General features: G+C 36.2%; 3 protein-coding genes across 7 annotated transcripts in view; all 3 read left to right on the plus strand.

The window, feature by feature from the left end:
• The window catches only part of LOC107011421, a 7,498-nt gene extending 3,778 nt beyond the window's left edge, over positions 1–3,720 (plus strand). For 3 of the 5 annotated variants that reach the window (XM_015210923.2, XM_027914896.1, XM_015210924.2), the window contains exons 6-10: positions 1,283–1,390; positions 1,470–1,613; positions 2,792–2,899; positions 3,328–3,379; positions 3,448–3,720. In XM_015210923.2, the coding sequence (XP_015066409.1) occupies positions 1,283–1,390; positions 1,470–1,613; positions 2,792–2,899; positions 3,328–3,379; positions 3,448–3,488 (453 nt within the window). In that variant the 3' untranslated portion in view covers positions 3,489–3,720. Of the gene's footprint in view, positions 1–1,282; positions 1,391–1,469; positions 1,614–2,226; positions 2,480–2,791; positions 2,900–3,327; positions 3,380–3,447 lie in introns of those variants that run through there. The other 2 variants (XR_003576954.1, XM_015210925.2) reach the window with 2 other exon arrangements.
• Positions 3,721–4,132: 412 nt separating this feature from the next.
• LOC107011731 lies at positions 4,133–7,320 on the plus strand. The gene is made up of 4 exons (XM_015211343.2): positions 4,133–4,590; positions 5,295–5,348; positions 5,908–5,967; positions 6,934–7,320. The coding sequence occupies exons 1-4, from the start codon at positions 4,270–4,272 to the stop codon at positions 7,057–7,059; spliced, it is 561 nt and encodes a 186-aa protein (XP_015066829.1). The 5' UTR covers positions 4,133–4,269; the 3' UTR covers positions 7,060–7,320.
• A 1,746-nt stretch (positions 7,321–9,066) lies between these two features.
• On the plus strand, positions 9,067–17,777 carry LOC107011860 (GPI ethanolamine phosphate transferase 1). The gene is made up of 18 exons (XM_015211529.2): positions 9,067–9,313; positions 9,445–9,636; positions 9,705–9,860; positions 10,076–10,369; positions 10,646–10,863; positions 10,968–11,042; positions 11,194–11,260; positions 11,642–11,964; positions 13,277–13,510; positions 13,611–13,798; positions 13,886–14,027; positions 14,120–14,228; positions 15,242–15,344; positions 15,437–15,605; positions 15,786–15,884; positions 15,986–16,044; positions 16,951–17,056; positions 17,296–17,777. The coding sequence occupies exons 1-18, from the start codon at positions 9,067–9,069 to the stop codon at positions 17,458–17,460; spliced, it is 2,946 nt and encodes a 981-aa protein (XP_015067015.1). The 3' UTR covers positions 17,461–17,777.
• The last annotated feature ends 29 nt before the right edge of the window (positions 17,778–17,806 follow it).

The following is a 17,806-nucleotide window of genomic DNA, read 5'->3' on the forward strand; positions in this document are numbered from 1 at the left end:
TTGGGGGGGGGGGGTGATTTGGTGGGTGGTTAGCCTTGGAAAGGGCTTGCTCCTATGTTTTGACTTTATTCTGCTGCTGGACGAAACTAGTGAGGATAGTGATGCGTATTGGAGCTGATTTGGAAAATAAAAGGTTGAGAAGTCCTGATTCGGCAACCACTGAACCAAGGGGGACCAAGTGATTCTTTAATCAAACTGTGAGGGCAAAGTGGAACTTTTTTGGTTAGCGTTGCGCAAAAGTCCAAAGTTTGAAGATGGTGACAAAATTTATATGTAATCTATGTTGCTGGGATTCTCCAAGAAATAGTGCTGCACCCATGCTAGATCCTCCAAAATGCACTACTTTTGAAGGATCCGACATGCTTTCATCAACATTTTGAAGAGTCCGAGCAACATAACTTGTATTAAGTTTATTTTAGAATGTAAGGGGTCGTTTGCTACAAAAATTAATAACACACTGATTAGTAATGCAAGGATTACTAATGCAGGGGTTAGTAGGGGTTAGTAGTGCAGGAATATGTAATGCAGGGTTTATTTTTACCAAATGTTTGGCTCATTGTTTCCTACCCCATCTTGTGTTTGGATTAAAACTCTATAAGAAGTTTTTTTCCAATTATACCCTTGAATTATTATGCAATTGGGTCAAGCAAGATAATTCCCTGCAGTCTTTTGTAACTTTTGGTTTTGGTACCTTTTTGGTTCTTTAGGCAATAAACCTTTACCTTATCAAAAAAAATAATATTTTTCTATGGCTCTCTAACTAGCTAGGGTTGAACAATTTTGTTGTCATGTTTGCTATTTTTTCACTTGAATTATTTAAGGATAAATAGTTGTCATCTTAATGAATTGATCACTCACAAAATGTCAATTTTCAATTTAAAAAAAAGATAAACCATCTACTTTTAAAACAAAAAGACGGTAAACAATAAGAATTAAATAAATCATCTCCATTTACACATAAGAATTGTAAGTTGTAGTTTTAATATGTATGCAATTTTATAAATTGTTCAAAATACAAATAACTAGAAAACCACTATATGCATATATATATATATATATATATATATATATATATATAGATGATTGAAGAAACAGCATAAAAGAATCTATTTGGACTTTGTTCTTATGTGCTAAAAAAAGAAAAAAAGGTTCCAGTTGAACTTATCTTTTGAGACATTTTGTAGTGTATCGGCACTTCAGTTCCAAGTCGATATCATTCTACTATCTGTATGTGATCTTTGCTTCTAACTTGGAGGAACATTTTGTAACTTGATACCTTCAGCCCCCCTACGTGCAGTGTTCATGCATTCTTGAGTTTGATGGGGCTTCAAAGGGGAATCCTGGACCAGCTGGTGCTGGTGCCGTGCTGCGTGCTGCAGATGGAAGTATGGTATGCTCCCTTTCCATTTAGGAGATGTGGTTTGTCACCATAAATTTACAGGTTTTCGACTTGTAGTTCTTTTCTGTAGGTTTTCCGGTTGCGTGAAGGTGTGGGTGTGGCAACTAACAACGTTGCTGAATATAGAGGTGTAATCTTAGGGCTAAAATATGCTCTTGAGAAAGGTTTCAAACATGTAAAAGTTAAGGGTGACTCAAAACTCGTCTGCATGCAGGTCTTCTTTACTCTTCTTACTTCTGTTTTTGTTTTATCTTGATCTTCCCTTTAACAAATTAGTCAATTATTTCTGCTTTTCCACTTTTAATAACCTGTCAGATTTATATATTCCAGTAACTTGTTGAAACCACTGAGTTCTAAAGCAATTGCTGAAGAGCTTTTTTCGCTGATGTCCTAGCAATTAAGAGTGCCTGAGACATACTTATAAACCCCGGGCTACACAAAGATGCCCCAGAAAGTAGACCATTCCAAATAATGATAAAGTTGATCTCTGTTGATGGACTATGGTATTAAGTATTATCATCTTAAGTCATCCCTAGTTAGCCTGGGATGGAATAGCTGAAGTATTATCTTTAGTGTATACTCCACAGGTTGTAGTGTATACTCCAAAATCACACAGTGGAATCCACACTGTGGATAACATGACTGGGTATGTTAGGGAGTACTAGATAGTTTAGAAGTGCACTCGAATAAGGTGAACTACAAAAACTAATTTGATTTTATTATTATGTAATTCTGCATATTACTTTTTTCTTTTTATGAGGCAAAGTCGGTTCAGCTACATAAATCTAGAAATCAATTAATACTATATTACATTCAACACTTGACAGTGTTTTAAGAAAAGAAGAGAGAGAAATGATCCAAGGAAGCTTTTAAAAAGAAATGGGAAAAGCTAAGCATTATCCACCAAGTTTTGAATTGTGTCTCATTGATCCTCGGGGATTTCTGTTATATTAAAAAATGACAGAGCTAAGAGATGATGTGGCATAGAAGAATGAGCAGCAGTAGGCAAGCAGTTTGGATCCCCACATTGTCTTCGGAAAAATTGCTTCTGTTCATCCCAAAGTGAGCTGGAGAATAAAGGTATAGGTTAATTTGATTGTTTTGCAGAATGCCTAAGAGATTTTGCAGTGACAGATCTGGGAATGAGTATAAAGACCTTATATGATTCGGTATAAGCTTTCCTTCTTGATGGCACCTTGCCCCTTCCATTCTAAGAGACACCCAAACCAGTTCAAAAGTGTAGCTATTTTTGCCCTTGTAACCTGTGTGACCTTATTCTGGGATCATGTGTTCTTGCAGTGCTATTTATATTGCATTAAGTATTAAGTTATTGCTGGAACTGCTTCAGGGATGATCTCTCGTTCTTTAATTTTTTTTTTAATCATGGAACAGACTCAAGGAATCTGGAAATGCAAGAACCAGAACATGGCTGAGCTATCCAAGATTGTGAAAGAGCTTAAAGATCATTTTGTATCATTCCAGATCAACCATATTTACAGAGTATGGCCAACTTTCTCCTCTTTTGCTAATTCAGAGCTTACTGAGCCTGTCTATCAGAATTTTGATCTTTGAAGTCCTTATTATATCTTGCATCTGCATCTTATTTCTGTGATGAAAATGCTATAGTGTGTGTATGTGTGGTCTCCTGTGACCAGAAAAGGTGCAAGTGGTGGGTGCTTGAATGTCATGTTTAATTTATGCAACAACGAGTTCCATCTTTCTTGCTTATGAGCTCTATGAAATTGGTTTCATCACCTTGTTGCTAGAAGTGAATAATCATGTTTGTCCGGTCTATTAATTCACTTTGTATCGCATTTCTCTTCACGAAGAGTTTAAACTAAACTTGTACGTATGTACTAAACACATGATTGTTTAAAAAGCCATCTTTTCATCTCATTCTGAGGGGTTTTACTTGTTTGACATATCAGGAATTCAACACTGAAGCTGATGCCCAGGCAAATTTAGCCGTGTATCTTAAGAGTAAGGGTCTTTCTCTTGTAGTTAAATAAATCTCTCTTTCCCCGTGTGATAAGAAAAATTTCTTGCAGGTGGTGAATTTCAAGTGGAATGTGACAAGAAAACAACTTAATAATGTGAAGTCACCAACTACCCCAACTTGCTTGGGTGATTTTGTGAAGGATGAATGACATGCATAATGGATCTTCTCTGGTCTTGTTTTTTTTTTTTTTGTAGATATATAATCTGAATCATCTGGATTAGAGAAACTTCTGTTTAGGGGCCTGCTCGAATCCATTATTCTCTTCTCACTTGCAATGAAAATTAATTAGTTCTCTAAAGCTAAATATTCTAGCACTTTGAAATCTGTCTTGCTGTTACTATTCCCCAGTATACATACTTTTTAAATTTAAATGGGATATCTTGGATTGCCGTTACTACAAGTGGGTTTTATCAATGTTAATAAAACAAGCATTCTATTTAAACTAACAATATCACGATAACATCCATTCAAACAAGGAACATTGCCAGTTTCAAAAAAAAAAAATGTGATTTCTTGAGTGAGAATAAATATACTACTTTAGTAAAATTGGAGAAGATGTCACTTTAGCTCAAAAAAACACTTACTTTTAATGTTACTCTATTTTTTAAAAATAGTTTTGACAAATAAAAATAATTGAATAAATTATACTTATTCATTATATAAAAATATCATATCTAACATTCGTATCTATTTATCATATATCATATACATGGAGATATAAAAAGGATGAAATACTCTACTACCAGTAGTATAAATTTACTGACTTCAACATTATTTTGTCCCAAATATCCATAGGTTCCTTCCATTTGTAATCTGGCTTCTGGATAAGAGTGAAAAAATCACTCTGACGAATTTGCGTCGGAAAAAAAATATGGCGACCGTCTCAGCATTTTCCGTTTGTAGAGCTAAATCTCATTCTCGAATTCCCCGTTCTTCATCTAATGCAATTCCCCAGCTTTTCCCAATTCAACTCCTTCGATGTCAAAGCAACAGGAGCATTGGCGGTGGTTATTCTTGCTCTTCAAGTTCGGTGAAAGCGAAGGTACCTTTGAGAACTACCAGGATATGTTCTGCAACTGAGGAAGATGGTGCTACTGCTGTTGCCGAAGAAGAATCTGCTGCTCCCACTCCATCTGATCAGACTGTTTCTGTTTCCGTCTCCCCTTCCGACGTTCTCACTATGTTCTTTCAGGTTAACCCCTTCTTTTCTATTTTAGTAAAGTTTCTAGTTTTTTCATTGAAGAACTCAACCAATGTGAACCCGAAAGGGTTGCTGTTGGTTAATACCTAGTGTAGGAATAGTTAATTTGGTTGTAATGAATTTCAGTGGTTTGAACTTGGTTCTTGTGAAGTTTCTAATATTGTCAAAAGAATCAACCAGTGTGAATTTTCTGATTAAAGTGAAGAGGGTTGCAGCAGGTTGATGCCTAGTGTAGGAATAGTTTATCTGGTAGTAGTGAATTTCAGTCTGTGCTCATATTAGTATGAAATGGGTTCTTGTAAGGTGTCTAATTTTATTTTATCCAAAAATTCTTACTATGTGAAATCGCTAAGTTAGGATGAAGGAGGAGGATGAGGTTAATTCTCAGTGTAAGGCTGTAAGCATAGTAAATTTATTAAGAATTCTGATAGTACTGGTATTTGATAGTGCTTGCTCATATTGGACTATTGGAGTGAAATGGGTCGGATAAGAATGCATATACATGATTGGTATAGCCCAACTCCAACTAGTTTGGCAGTGAGGTTTAGTTAATTAATTGATTGATTGTCTAATAAGTGCTCAATGTGTAAGTTTTGCTTTATTTTTCTTTCAAATTGTTAGTTGTCTGTAACACTTACACTTCTTGTCGATTCTTTCTTTGAATGGTAATTGAATTTATACCTTTCTTATCACAGGCAGAAGGGACAATGAATGAAGCTGCTATTCCTTCCGTGACTAACGCTTTAGAGGTAAATTGAGTGTGTAAAATTCAAAGCTTTTTCTGGTACATGCTAATTTGTTGACACTTTGACAAGAGACGTTACTTGTCTGTGCATTTGAGATACAATATAGTAGCAGTTGCAGGGGACTCTGAGTTTTTATTTTTCTGTGTAATTTTAATGCTACTTGTGAATCACCAGAAGACTCGCTATTACATTGTAGAGTGAAATAAACAACACAGGGTTTTTACACTTTAAAGGACAAATTAGAGAAAGCAAAACATTCTGATCTTTCTGATGGATTTAAACTATTTTTTTCTTTGGAACTAGGCATATCTGAAATCTTATGATCTAGAATCAAAGAACAGGTACAGATATTCATCCGATTCTTGGTGTTCAGAAGCTGCAAGAGAGAACTACTGATTTTGTGATTGTTTGATACAGAGCTGTATATCTTTCTCCATCTCTCTTCCAAAACATCAGATTTTAGCTAATAATTGGAATTGAAGAATACTTGCAATTTTACCTTATCTAAAAAAGAAAAAAAGTAGTTGTGGTTTGACCTTTATCACTGTCCATTTGTATACAGGATATTGAAGGCATTACAGGTCTCAAAATTCAAGTTGTCGAGGGTATTGCAAGTGTCGAGGTGATTCACATATATAATGCTTCTCTTACATTGACTTGTTAGCATATTCTGTTACAGGAAAAATTGTTGTAGAACGTTCACATCTCAATCAGCACAGCACCTTAGGGATACTGCATTAAAGTCCTGAATCTCTGAAGCATGCTTTAGGTTCCTTACAGATTTACTAAATTCAATATGCAACATAGTGGACAACTTCCAGGTGGACTTATCTTGTGCTGCCTTTTTGTGTTTGGAGCTTCTCTAGAAATGATAGTAACTTTTCATGGAGAGGGAAAAATAAACTTTTAGTCTTAAAAAGTAACCTGAAAAACAATTATTTGTGAAAAGAAGGTTGTTAAAATACTTATTACATTTTAATCTATTACATATGCTGTAGAAAATCTAACAGTGTCAAAGCTATCCCTTTGAAGCTTCTATTTCCCCAAACATACACGTAACATCAAATCCCAAAAAGTGTAAGAATTTCATCTACATAGATCAAACATAAAAAGGCGGAAAGTAAAGTTACCATCTATTTCCATCAGAATTCAATTCTGAGTTCCTTATTTCAGCTTACCACCTTCAGTGCATATTAGCATCCTTGGTGGCATGAAAGTTGGGATCTGTTTGCAGAGAAGAGAGCCGGAAATGTTCTGTGGGTGTCTAGGATGTTGGTCATCTTATTGTGCATGCAACATAAGATCTTAGAAAGTTGATGAGGTTAGGGCTAAAGGTAAGAAAGTACTCCCAGTGTTGTCCTAAATTAGGAGAAATCACCTTCCCTTCTTATGAATAGAGAACGAGAGAGAATCATTATTGTGGTGAACATTTTCCTTTAAACTTACTGTTACCGAAGAATATAAGAAGCATTTAAAGACATGTCTCTATTTTCTTCATTCAGAACTTTAATAAGGCATTTGAAGAACCGAGAAATGAAAGATGGTGTATCCTTGATTCTGTGTTAACCTCACTTGTTATTTGATGTAGTTAACTAAGCAAACGACAATACAAGCTACAGGGGTGGCTTCCAGTTTGGTTGAAACAATACAAGGTTCAGGCTTCAAGTTGCAAACATTGAATCTGAGCTTTCAGGATGAAGAAGATATTAGCTAAGTGGTGGCTTGTAGAATTCAGAGACATGATAGGCTGATATCTTTCACGGGCATCTTGAGAGATCTCTGTTTATTTGTATGCCAGTAGTTTCAGTAAGCCTATATCTGTAACATTTTTGTATTATGCAGTTCTTTGATCTTTTTCTTAGTTGGAATATGTTCCTTTCCGCAACTTATAAAAATACTTGTGAATTACTAATGATCAGCAGAATCATTTTGTTTATTTGAAACAAGTGGTATACGATGGAAGAGGTACTTCTTATGAGCTGTCGAAGTCATGATACTAGCAAGTCAGGCCTTAATAGGAGGGAATGACATGTTAAATTAGATTATTCCTGGATGTATCTTGATTTGAACTTAAGGTCAAGAGCAAGAGGATAAACTTGATTATTGAAAACTGACCCAAATGGACAACCCAAAATACCAGTAGCAACTGTACCAAATTACTCTATGTTGGCAAGGAATCGATCCAAATGGTAACGCTCATTTCTCAATTTGTTAATGAATCTATGACATCGATCGATTAGAAAGGCCAGTAAACAGCCTTGATTAATTGATAAATTCGATATTATAAGTCATCAGCTTCTGCCACTTGGTGATTTTTTTGTTCTGTTATCAAGAGTTTTACTGAATGCAACTATCGAAAAGGACAAGAAGAATTTGTTAGGAATTGTCTATTTCTAATGCCAGCAACTCCATTAATTAAACAATTGTGAATGACATGCATTTTCCTATAAATAGCTCGTTTGAGAACCTGGGAAAAGCAGATTTCGAACAGCTACCTTAATTTCCTTCAAATAGACAAAGATGGCCTTCCAAAGGTTTGTTTTTGTAGCAGTAATTATGCTTGTCTTCATGGCTAGTTTAGCTGTGAGAGCACAACAAGTAAAAGCACCTACTCAACCTCCAGGGGGTTCTTCAGACAACTCTAATGCATCACCAAATGGACTCGTTTCGACTCAGCAAATATCGCTTGCTTTTGTGAGCATTGGCATGTCCATGTTTCTTTTTTTCCTCAAACACAGAGTTTGACACTTTGATTTTCGATCCTCCAATGTTTCAAGATTCAAGTTAATGTGTTGCTGTTGAAGTGTGACCTATGTCTGTTTTCTTGTTATCAGTTAAGGTGTATTTTGTATCATTTCAATTTAAGTTCACTCAGTGTTTGATCTCATGTTTGGTTGGGTTAAATGTTTTCCAGTGGAAGCCATAGTCATTTTGCTTGTGTCTTTATTATGTCTATGAATACAAATACACGACGTTGCCTCTTATTTGAAAAAAGAACTTAAATCACCTCAAACTCGTGGACAAGATTGTGGTAATAAGTTGATAAAGCTTGTATAAAATTGAGCATTCTCCCAAAGTAATGCTGATTTTTTTTTCCTTTCCAAAACAGAACCCTTTTATTAACTAAGTGCATAGTTTAAACATATTTTTTGATCCAAAGAAACTCCTCCCAAGAGATTTTATTCAAAAAAGAGATAAAGTATCGAGCAAAAGTATCAGCTATTTTGTTTCACATATTAAGAAATATGAATAAATTCAACGTGGTTGAAAGCTTCCAAACGTCTAATTGATCAAAAAAATAATTTGTGTGGCAGTTTTTATGTCTAACTTGACAACAGAATCTCCCGAGTTTGTCCTCTTTTTTTATTAATATTTGAGTTACCTAATTAATTATATTAAGAAAAAAGACAAGGGTCAAACCAGACCCCTAACACCAAAGGTTTTGATTAAAAAAGAGGATCCTTGTAAATAGGAAAACAATGAATAAATGATAAAGTGGGTAATCGTTGAATAATAAACTATATTACCAAATATAAGCGCAAGTGTTGGCAGAATTGGTCAAAATCACTACAATAATTACTGGAATTTTGGGTTTAACAGAGTTGTTAATTAGTAACTAATCTGAACTACAGTTGGGACATCACATCAAACAGAAAGAACTGCCATAGATCGACCAACTTGGAAATTGGAAGACGGAGAAGTGATAGTAGATAAGCAGGTCATGAGGACCGATGGGATCTTGGGAGCCGGAAAGAGAGATGGCCGGAGATCCGCCATTAATACTGCTCGGAATAAGCAGAAATGGCTCAGCAGAAAAGAGAAATGGCTGGTGGTTCTTGGGGTTGTACTTCATGCAGTCTACATGCTAAGTATCTTCGATATTTACTTCAAAACCCCTATTGTTCACGGAATGGACCCTGTCCCACCTCGTATGAGTGCCCCAGCTAAGCGCCTTGTTCTTCTGGTTGGTGCGTTGTACTTGCACACAACTTGCTCGATGATTTGACACAATGAAATATTTTCAGCTCATGTTTTTATTTTTCTTGCATTGAATTGGCCAGTCGGTGATTGCTTTTTCTTTTTGGTTGATAAATTGCAGCCGATGGTTTACGGGCTGATAAGTTTTACGAGCCAGATTCAGAGGGAGGTTACAGAGCTCCGTTCTTGAGGAACATTATTAGGAAAAAAGGTCGATGGGGAGTGTCTCATGCTCGTCCTCCAACGGAATCTAGGCCTGGACATGTTGCTATAATTGCTGGCTTTTATGAAGATCCTAGTGCTGTCACTAAAGGTAAGGCTTTTATATATTTCTTGTTTAACCAACTGCCTCTCAACCTCAACAAGCTCAAAATTTCGCAGGTTGGAAGGCAAATCCGGTTGAGTTTGATTCAGTATTTAATCAGAGCCGGCATACATTTTCCTATGGTAGCCCAGATATTGTTCCCATTTTCTGTGGGGCCTTGCCGCATAGCACTTGGAATTCGTATCCACATGAATTTGAGGATTTCGCAACTGGTGCGTTACAGTTTTAAGTATCCGTTTTGATTAAATATATATTACATGCTAGTAGTTTTAACAAGGTTATGTGGTTAAGAAAATGATATTATGTTTCATTTGATAGAGCCCTGATTTCCTCTCCTTGGAACAATCAGTGTAGCCACCAACTTTTTGATTTTTGCTAGTCAGTTAACCAAATACCAATTTATCAGTTCGATAGTGTTTACATGCAGATGCTTCTTTTTTGGATGAGTGGTCATTTGATCAATTCCAGAACCTCTTGAATAGTTCCAATAAAGACCCAAAATTGAAGCAGCTACTACAACAAGACAAACTTGTTGTTTTTCTGCATCTGCTTGGCTGTGATTCCAATGGTCATGCACATAAGCCGTTCTCATCCATCTATCTAAATAATGTTAAAGTGGTTGACAAGATAGCGGAAAAGGTTTACAATCTTGTGCAGGAATACTTCAAAGACAATCAGACTGCATATATATTTACAGCAGATCATGGAATGAGTGACAAAGGTTTGAATTGACGCTCAATTATTTTTCTATTGCCTAATGAGTGTAAATAGACATTTGACCATGTAAACACTGCACACAAAACGGTATATATATATACGATCATTTGATAAGTACACTATGCACACAAGTTAAGCTGTTTTCATGATAGAAAAATTCTTCACCTTCCCAGCAAGTGATGTTTGTGTTTAATTACTTGGATCTTTTACTATGTTTGTTTTGAGATTGAACAACTACAGTGTAATATAGCATATTGATTCATAGCAATTTTTGGTACAGGGAGTCATGGAGACGGACACCCAACAAACACGGACACACCTCTTGTGGCATGGGGAGCAGGTGTCGGAAATCCCTTGCCAATTTCCCGCATTGACCATCACGAGAATACTGCTCGCTTTATTGATGACCATCTGCATGATACAGAAACACCTTCAGAATGGGGCCTCAGTGGCATGACGAGGTTGGATGTTAATCAAGCTGACATAGCACCACTGATGGTCGATTACCTTGTCCTCTTCTGACAGTCCTATCTTTGAAGTGTCTTTCTATCATATCAACTTCTTCTAAAGTCTGACTCTGATATGATCTCTAAAAATTGCAGTCCACTCTTCTTGGTCTGCCATGTCCTGTCAACTCGGTTGGCAATCTGCCTCTTCAGTACATGAATCTGAACAAGGTAGCTGCATTACTATAAGTTCCCTGTCTATTTTGCACGGTACGACTGTGTGATGGATTGGGAGAGATATACTGGTTTGCTGGTTCTTTGGGACCATTGTGTTCTTTGTATTGAGATAGAATGCAGGTCTTAAAATCACTTTTATGTCCAGGCAGAAGAAGTTGAAGCTGTGCTGGCCAATACGAAGCAAATCCTCAATCAGTTCCTTCGAAAGTCACGTATCCTTCCCTATAAGTTAGATTGTTTTTCACTTCTAATTTCATTCTGCCTCACTCATCTTACATGTTATTTCCTAATTTTCTTTTTGTTGCAATTCACACCTTTCAGAGTTTTAAATGTCAGTTAAGATAGAACCTTATTAAAAGAAAATGTCAGTCAAAATAGAAGTAACTGGTAGAACAATTTAAGTATAGCATATATCAGAATTAGGACAAGTTACCAATTATTAGACCAATAGAGGGGCAAAGTGATAAAATTAATTCCTGTGCTGTCATTCCAAACTGCTTCATCAATGTAACTGGGTTCTGGGGCTTGTCCTGTTTTCACATTCTAAATTGATTTTTTGTTTCATCTTTTGAGCATCCTTTACAAATATGTAGAGTTAAAGCAATCGACCTCATTATACATCAAGCCTTTCAAGCCCTTGGCTAGTTATTCATCACTATTGCGTGAAATTGAGCAACTGATTTCTCTCAAAGAGTATGAAACTGCAATGAAATTATCTGAACAGCTTAGGAGCTTGGCACTTCAAGGACTTCACTATTTCCAGACATATGATTGGCTGATGCTGATGACTGTAATCACTCTTGGCTATGTTGGTTGGATGATCTATGTGATACTCCATGTCTTGCAATCTTATACATCCCTACCTGCAAATATTTTTAGCAAGGAGCAAGTGCCTAGTCCAAGAAGTACAGTTAAGGTACCTGTTTTGCTCTATATGCACGTGCTGTTGAGTATTTCTTTGTGTGTGTTGGTTAGAGGAGGGTTGTAAAGGGAAAGTTCAAAATAAATTATATGTCTGTTTGGTGTTGAAAGTGTGATAGATTAGTAAGAAAAAGGGAGGAAGAAATTGACATATAAAAGCATTATGTATGAAAAGTATTCGTGTTGTGCAAGTTCAAGTAATTTTCTCTATTTATACTAAAACCAACAAAAATATCTTGACTGTTGATATATGATTTTAATTCGAGGCGGAGATATACAAAGGGTTGTCCCGTTGTTTTGCTACCTCTTTGAGATAGAGTACATCTAGTGACAAATATTGATATGCCAAAATTACACATGTTCCTAAATCATAAAAGATAATCTATTTCATAGTTCCAGAAAGTTCAAAGGTGAGACCGTAATCAGTTTATCTATGCATTGTAAGTGGGAGGAGCAGGTTTTCCACCAAAACTTTAGAAAGTAAAGACTTACTAAGGAAAGAAATTGAAATGTAAGAGCAAAGTGGGAGTAATGACACCTGATGTTCATTTGGACATTAATTCTCTGGGTTTTTTTTCATTCAACCCCCAAAGGTTTCTCCTTTCTTCTTTTTCTAAAATGTCCCATGAAAGTCATACCCATCTTGGAGACCATATTTGGTCATATTTTGTCTCTATTATGCCTGATCTCCAAAGTAATTGTATCTAGTGTTGTCAAAGGCACGCTAAAGCCTGATATGAGGCTCTAAACGTGTTGAGTGCTTCGCGTCACTTAGTATGTGCTTCACTGTCGTCATCAAGGTTTTAAGACATACAAACCGTGCCAATGAGTGGTTCTTGAAGAGACGGCACTAAACAATTAATCTTTCAGTGTCTTTGTATGTTATATATGTTATTCGTGCTTATAATATTAGTCTTGGACTAAACATATATAGTTTTGTATCCATTTGCGTCTTTTTCATTAAAGCCACACTTTATTTGCGCTTTGCGCTTAAAGACCCAACGGACGTTAGAGTTTTTTTTGTGCTTTTTGCTTTTGATAACACTGATGAATCAAGTGTTCATCTGGGACATCTCAAAAGGGAAATTCTTAAAAACTTATATTATCACGGTCCTCTATTGGCGTATTCATGCTTTTTCTTATTATAATATTTTGGCATTTAGAAATTAATGTTATTAGCACAAGTGTCTTCCTCTCATAAAAATAGATGGATATTCTTGACCGTCATTCGTAAGGTGATACTAGAAAGAATTGCTATCTGACCAATTGATTCCCAAGTTCTTGCTTATATTCTTTTTCTATGGCAGATACATCTTTTAGGAGGGTTGTTGATGGGAGTAGCGTGCACTCTTCTGTTGGTTGAAAAATCTCCTCCCCTTTATCACGCATACGTAGTGACGACAATGTTTTTGTGGACACAAATATTTAGTGAATATCATTTTCTCAAGGCATTTTGCAGATACTTGTGCGGGAGAGTTAATGATTACTATCTTAAACTCATTGCAACTGGTGTTTTTTCCGTCATCATTCTTGAGCTTCTGGTGAGGCTGTATTCCTCGTCTATATATGTTCCTTTATTCAGCAGCGGCTTTGTCCTTGACCATCTGGATTCTTTAATCATTGTGTGTGGTTACCTTACAGGTGAAGAGCTTCACAGATAGAAAGCTCTATACTTGGTGTTTCTTAACTACAGGGATTTCTGTTCCTTTTTATCTGTATAGATCATTACCTATGAGATCCGGAGTACCATTCTTTGTATGGTTGGCATGTTGGTTTTTGTCGGTTTTTACTCTCATGCCCCCACAAATTCCAGAAAATACCCTGCTTGTGTAAGTAACTTCATATTGAATATCTTAACTTGCAGATGCACTTGTAGTTGGTGGATTGAATTTGATGTACTGAACTTCTGTATGTAGGGTTGCTGGGGCGGCGATGATTATCACAATTGGCATAGCTCTTCGATATGTGGAATTGCATGCTAAAGATAACAAATACTGGCTTAGTCTTGTTGCACAAGACTCGAAGAAACTCAAGTTCCCCTTGCTCTTTCACTTGCAGGTAAGCAATGTCGTTTATGAGCAATCTTGTCTAAATTATCTTAAGCTTTTACTGAGAGATTTTGGAATTTTTCTTTTCTTCGTCGGGAGTAGATCCTTTTGGTTGGCTTGGCATCTCTGATGGTTTGGCTTTCAACTACTCATAGAACAGAGAAGCAGGAATTATTAGTCCTCCACCAACTGGTGAATTGGTCCATAGCTGGTATTCTTTTTTGCTTTTCTCCGTATGCTAGTGTAGCTCAGTCTTAGAATTGTTCTCGGATGTCCTATGAACACAATTGATGTAGCCTTTACACCCATTTATTCCTTCAGTTTTTTGTTTTGTTAATGCAATGGGATGTTAAACAGTGAATTCAAAAATGGTGAGATTTTACATTTTCTTAATAATTGTTCTAATAAAAGGCATGCTTTCCAGACTTACTTTTCAAAATTTCTCTTCTCCTACTGGGTGTCTTACAGTTGCCCTCCTCAGACAGCTGCTTGTCTTCATCAGCATTGGTATCCCATGTCAAATGTGTAAGACATGGATATAGCATTAACTCAAACAAGAGTCTGTGTCATGTAGGTTGCATCCAGTCATACAACAGCTACACCTCAGTCCCAAACAAAATGGGATCGACTATATGAATGCTCACCGACTATGTTCCTCATTCATGTTCATCTCAGGCCAACATTTTACAAAATTTTAAATAACTAACTAAAAGTTTTCTATATTTCCCACTGGCATAAGAATCTCTAATAGGGCTTAAAAAACTCTTAGAAAGCACAAGACCTAAAAACTTGATAACATTACTAGAATAAATACTCAACTAATTGGTATTACCTATATAGATCATTTTCTTCTATTGTGCCCATCCACAGATTACAAAGAGATTGTAAAACTTCATTGACAACTTCCTTCCATGTGATTTTACGAATAATTAGTAGGCTGTATCCTTTCATAAAGAAATAATATCTTTGGTAAACACTACTAGTTTATGGTAATGTATCGCGTTGTTGCATCTCAGACTGTCCTTTGTTACTCTTGCACTCATTTTCAGGCTCTTTTTATTCATTTTAGTGATAAACTTTTATGAAGCTTTTCCTGACTAATTTTATTTCTTTATAACTATTTGTTTCACTATTTACTGTTCTTCAGCCTGAAATTTCACATATTTTGTTTTCTTTGTGAACATTTCAACAACCCTGTATTCATCATTTGACTTGTTTCTTTAGGCTTCTCGATGATACTACCACTCTTTTCAGCTACTGGTCTCTTGTCCAGGCTGACTTCCATTTTCCTTGGCGTTGCACCTCCCTTCCTGCTTCTATCAATCGGGTATCTCCATCATTTTGTTGCTTAGGCTAGGAGTAAATTCAATTTTTATAACTTTATGAGTCAGAATCTAAAAGCTTTTGAATCTCCTGCAGTTATGAAGCAGTCTTCTATGGTGCTCTCAGTCTTGCACTTATAGCATGGATACTGGCGGAAAATGCTTATCTCCATATAAGCAAGTTCAGATCATCAGCTCCAGTCAAATCCATGGAGGATGATAATAGGTGTCTGGAGTTATCCGATATGAGGATCCCATTAACTTTTGTAAGTTTTACGTTCTGTTTAGCTTAATGATGTTCTAGTTATGGAATAAGAAAGACAGTGACATTGTCTTTAGCCCTGTTAATTTAACACTTTGGGGGTGTAAGCATCTAGCTCTGTTGTCTTTCTATATATCCAAATAGTGAAGTGTCTTAAATTGCTGATGAAATTTCTTCTTTTTAGATGGTCTTTTTCAATATTGCATTCTTTGGAACTGGTAATTTTGCAAGTATTGCAAGTTTTGAGATCTCCTCTGTGTATCGGTTCATTACAATTTTCAGTGTAAGTGGAACTGAACATCCTTGTTTATGAATCCTTTGTTTCTTATTTTGCCTTTCATTTGCATATGGTGACATATGCGATTGTTCCTTTTTTTTTTGCAGCCTTTTCTGATGGCGGCGTTACTTATTTTCAAGCTGTTGATACCATTCATACTTGTCATGTAAGTACAACTTGCAAATTTTCCTTCTTAACAGTTTGAATGGAAAACTACTGTAATCCAATGATTGTGGTGGAAATCTTTTCTTGGAGTTTCTAGGGCTTGGAGGTTGTTTTTCTCCCTCAATTCATCCAAATTAGATGTGACAATTACCGACCACTCTTACATATATAAAATATTGGTTTGAGGGATTGCCTGTTGCAGCGCTCAACTTTAACCTGTTGAGACGCTCGTCGCTGCCTGGAGCAACTAGAAAAATATTGTTGAAGCGTTGCAGCGCCCAAATTTCGACCGGTGCTACGGTGGCTGCTGTTTTCCACGAAAATATCTAAATTATTTCCAACTCCAAATTGTTCTCCACTTGCTTCAATCCACTATTCCTCATTTCCAAACATCCATATTACTTTCCAGATACAACTTTTGAGTGCTGAACACTCTTGTGGCAACTTAACCGCGTTTTTAGTTGTGTTAGCCATAACTAGAGTGTAGAAATCTTCAGGGTATTTCACCATCTTTCTATGTTAGGTGGTTGGGTTCTTCTTGGTATTACCTTGCAGCCTTTACATGTAGGCTGTAGCCCTGCAATTTCTTCTAGTATGGGTGAAGTTTATTTGGTCATGATTACTCCTCTCTTAAAAGTTATTCAGTGCATTCCCTGTTTTAAAATAATTGTTGGCTAATTCAAACTTTTAAGATAACAAAGTGCAGAGCACAAGAACTACCTGATCTTCACTGAGAACAAAGTGCAGTATAGGAACCTATATTTATACGTCAAGAAGCCTTTAGAATTTTTGGAGACCAAGAATTGTATTTGATATGCAAGTAGAAATATTTTGGAATTCTTGGTCTTGCTGAGATCAGTTGTGTACCATGGATGACTTTTATTTTTTTGTTGTGCATTAACTGCAGATGTGCGTTCAGTGCAATCACAAAATTGGTGCAAGTTCCATTGTTGGGATGCTATTTTCTGGTGATCTTGTGCTCTGATGTAATGACAATCCATTTCTTCTTCCTGGTAAGACACTATTATTCCTCCTATGGTGCAATTCTCATATGTTTTTCACCTACTTTCCATCCAATGTGTCTTGTTTGAAAAACTTAGGATTCCAGTATCAGTATGCTCTTCTCTGTCATAATCTTCAACAGCTTTGAATTGTTCTGTTTCATGCTTCCGACTGTTTTATCTCCAGAAACATGATTCAGGGGGTTCATCATGGTTAGGATCCATCTTACTTGTTTTCTGATTGGTAATAGGTCCGAAATAAAGGAAGCTGGATGGAAATTGGCAACAGCATTAGCCATTTCGGAATTATGAGTGCTCAAGTTGTGTTTGTCCTTATGCTTTTTGCTGTTACAAATGTATTCACGAAAGACATCCAAGTTAGATCAGCTCAGCAGTTTTCTCGTAAAAAAATGTGATTCATTTGAAGCTTCATCCTTTTCGAGATCCCACATTTCTGGGTTGCAATTTTGGTAGAGTAGCAACTAATTCACACAAATCGTTGTATTGAGCGATGCTCCATGAAGTAAATCATTCCTTTGGATATCCCATATTTTAGGGTGGCAAAGCATATAGTTCTTGCCAAAACAGAGTGGATAGTTGTATCGAATATATGATGATGAGATGATTAATTCTCTACTTTTACTTGAAATGGTGTTGAGCTGCTTTGTTGGATGTATTAAAAGTGGTTGCTTCTTGTTACTTTAAATTTCGAGATGTGAAATCATTCCTGGAATTTCAGCAGCTAATGCATAAAATTATCAA

Source organism: Solanum pennellii, chromosome 2 (assembly GCF_001406875.1).
Source record: "Solanum pennellii chromosome 2, SPENNV200".
NCBI classification, from domain to species: domain Eukaryota; kingdom Viridiplantae; phylum Streptophyta; class Magnoliopsida; order Solanales; family Solanaceae; genus Solanum; species Solanum pennellii.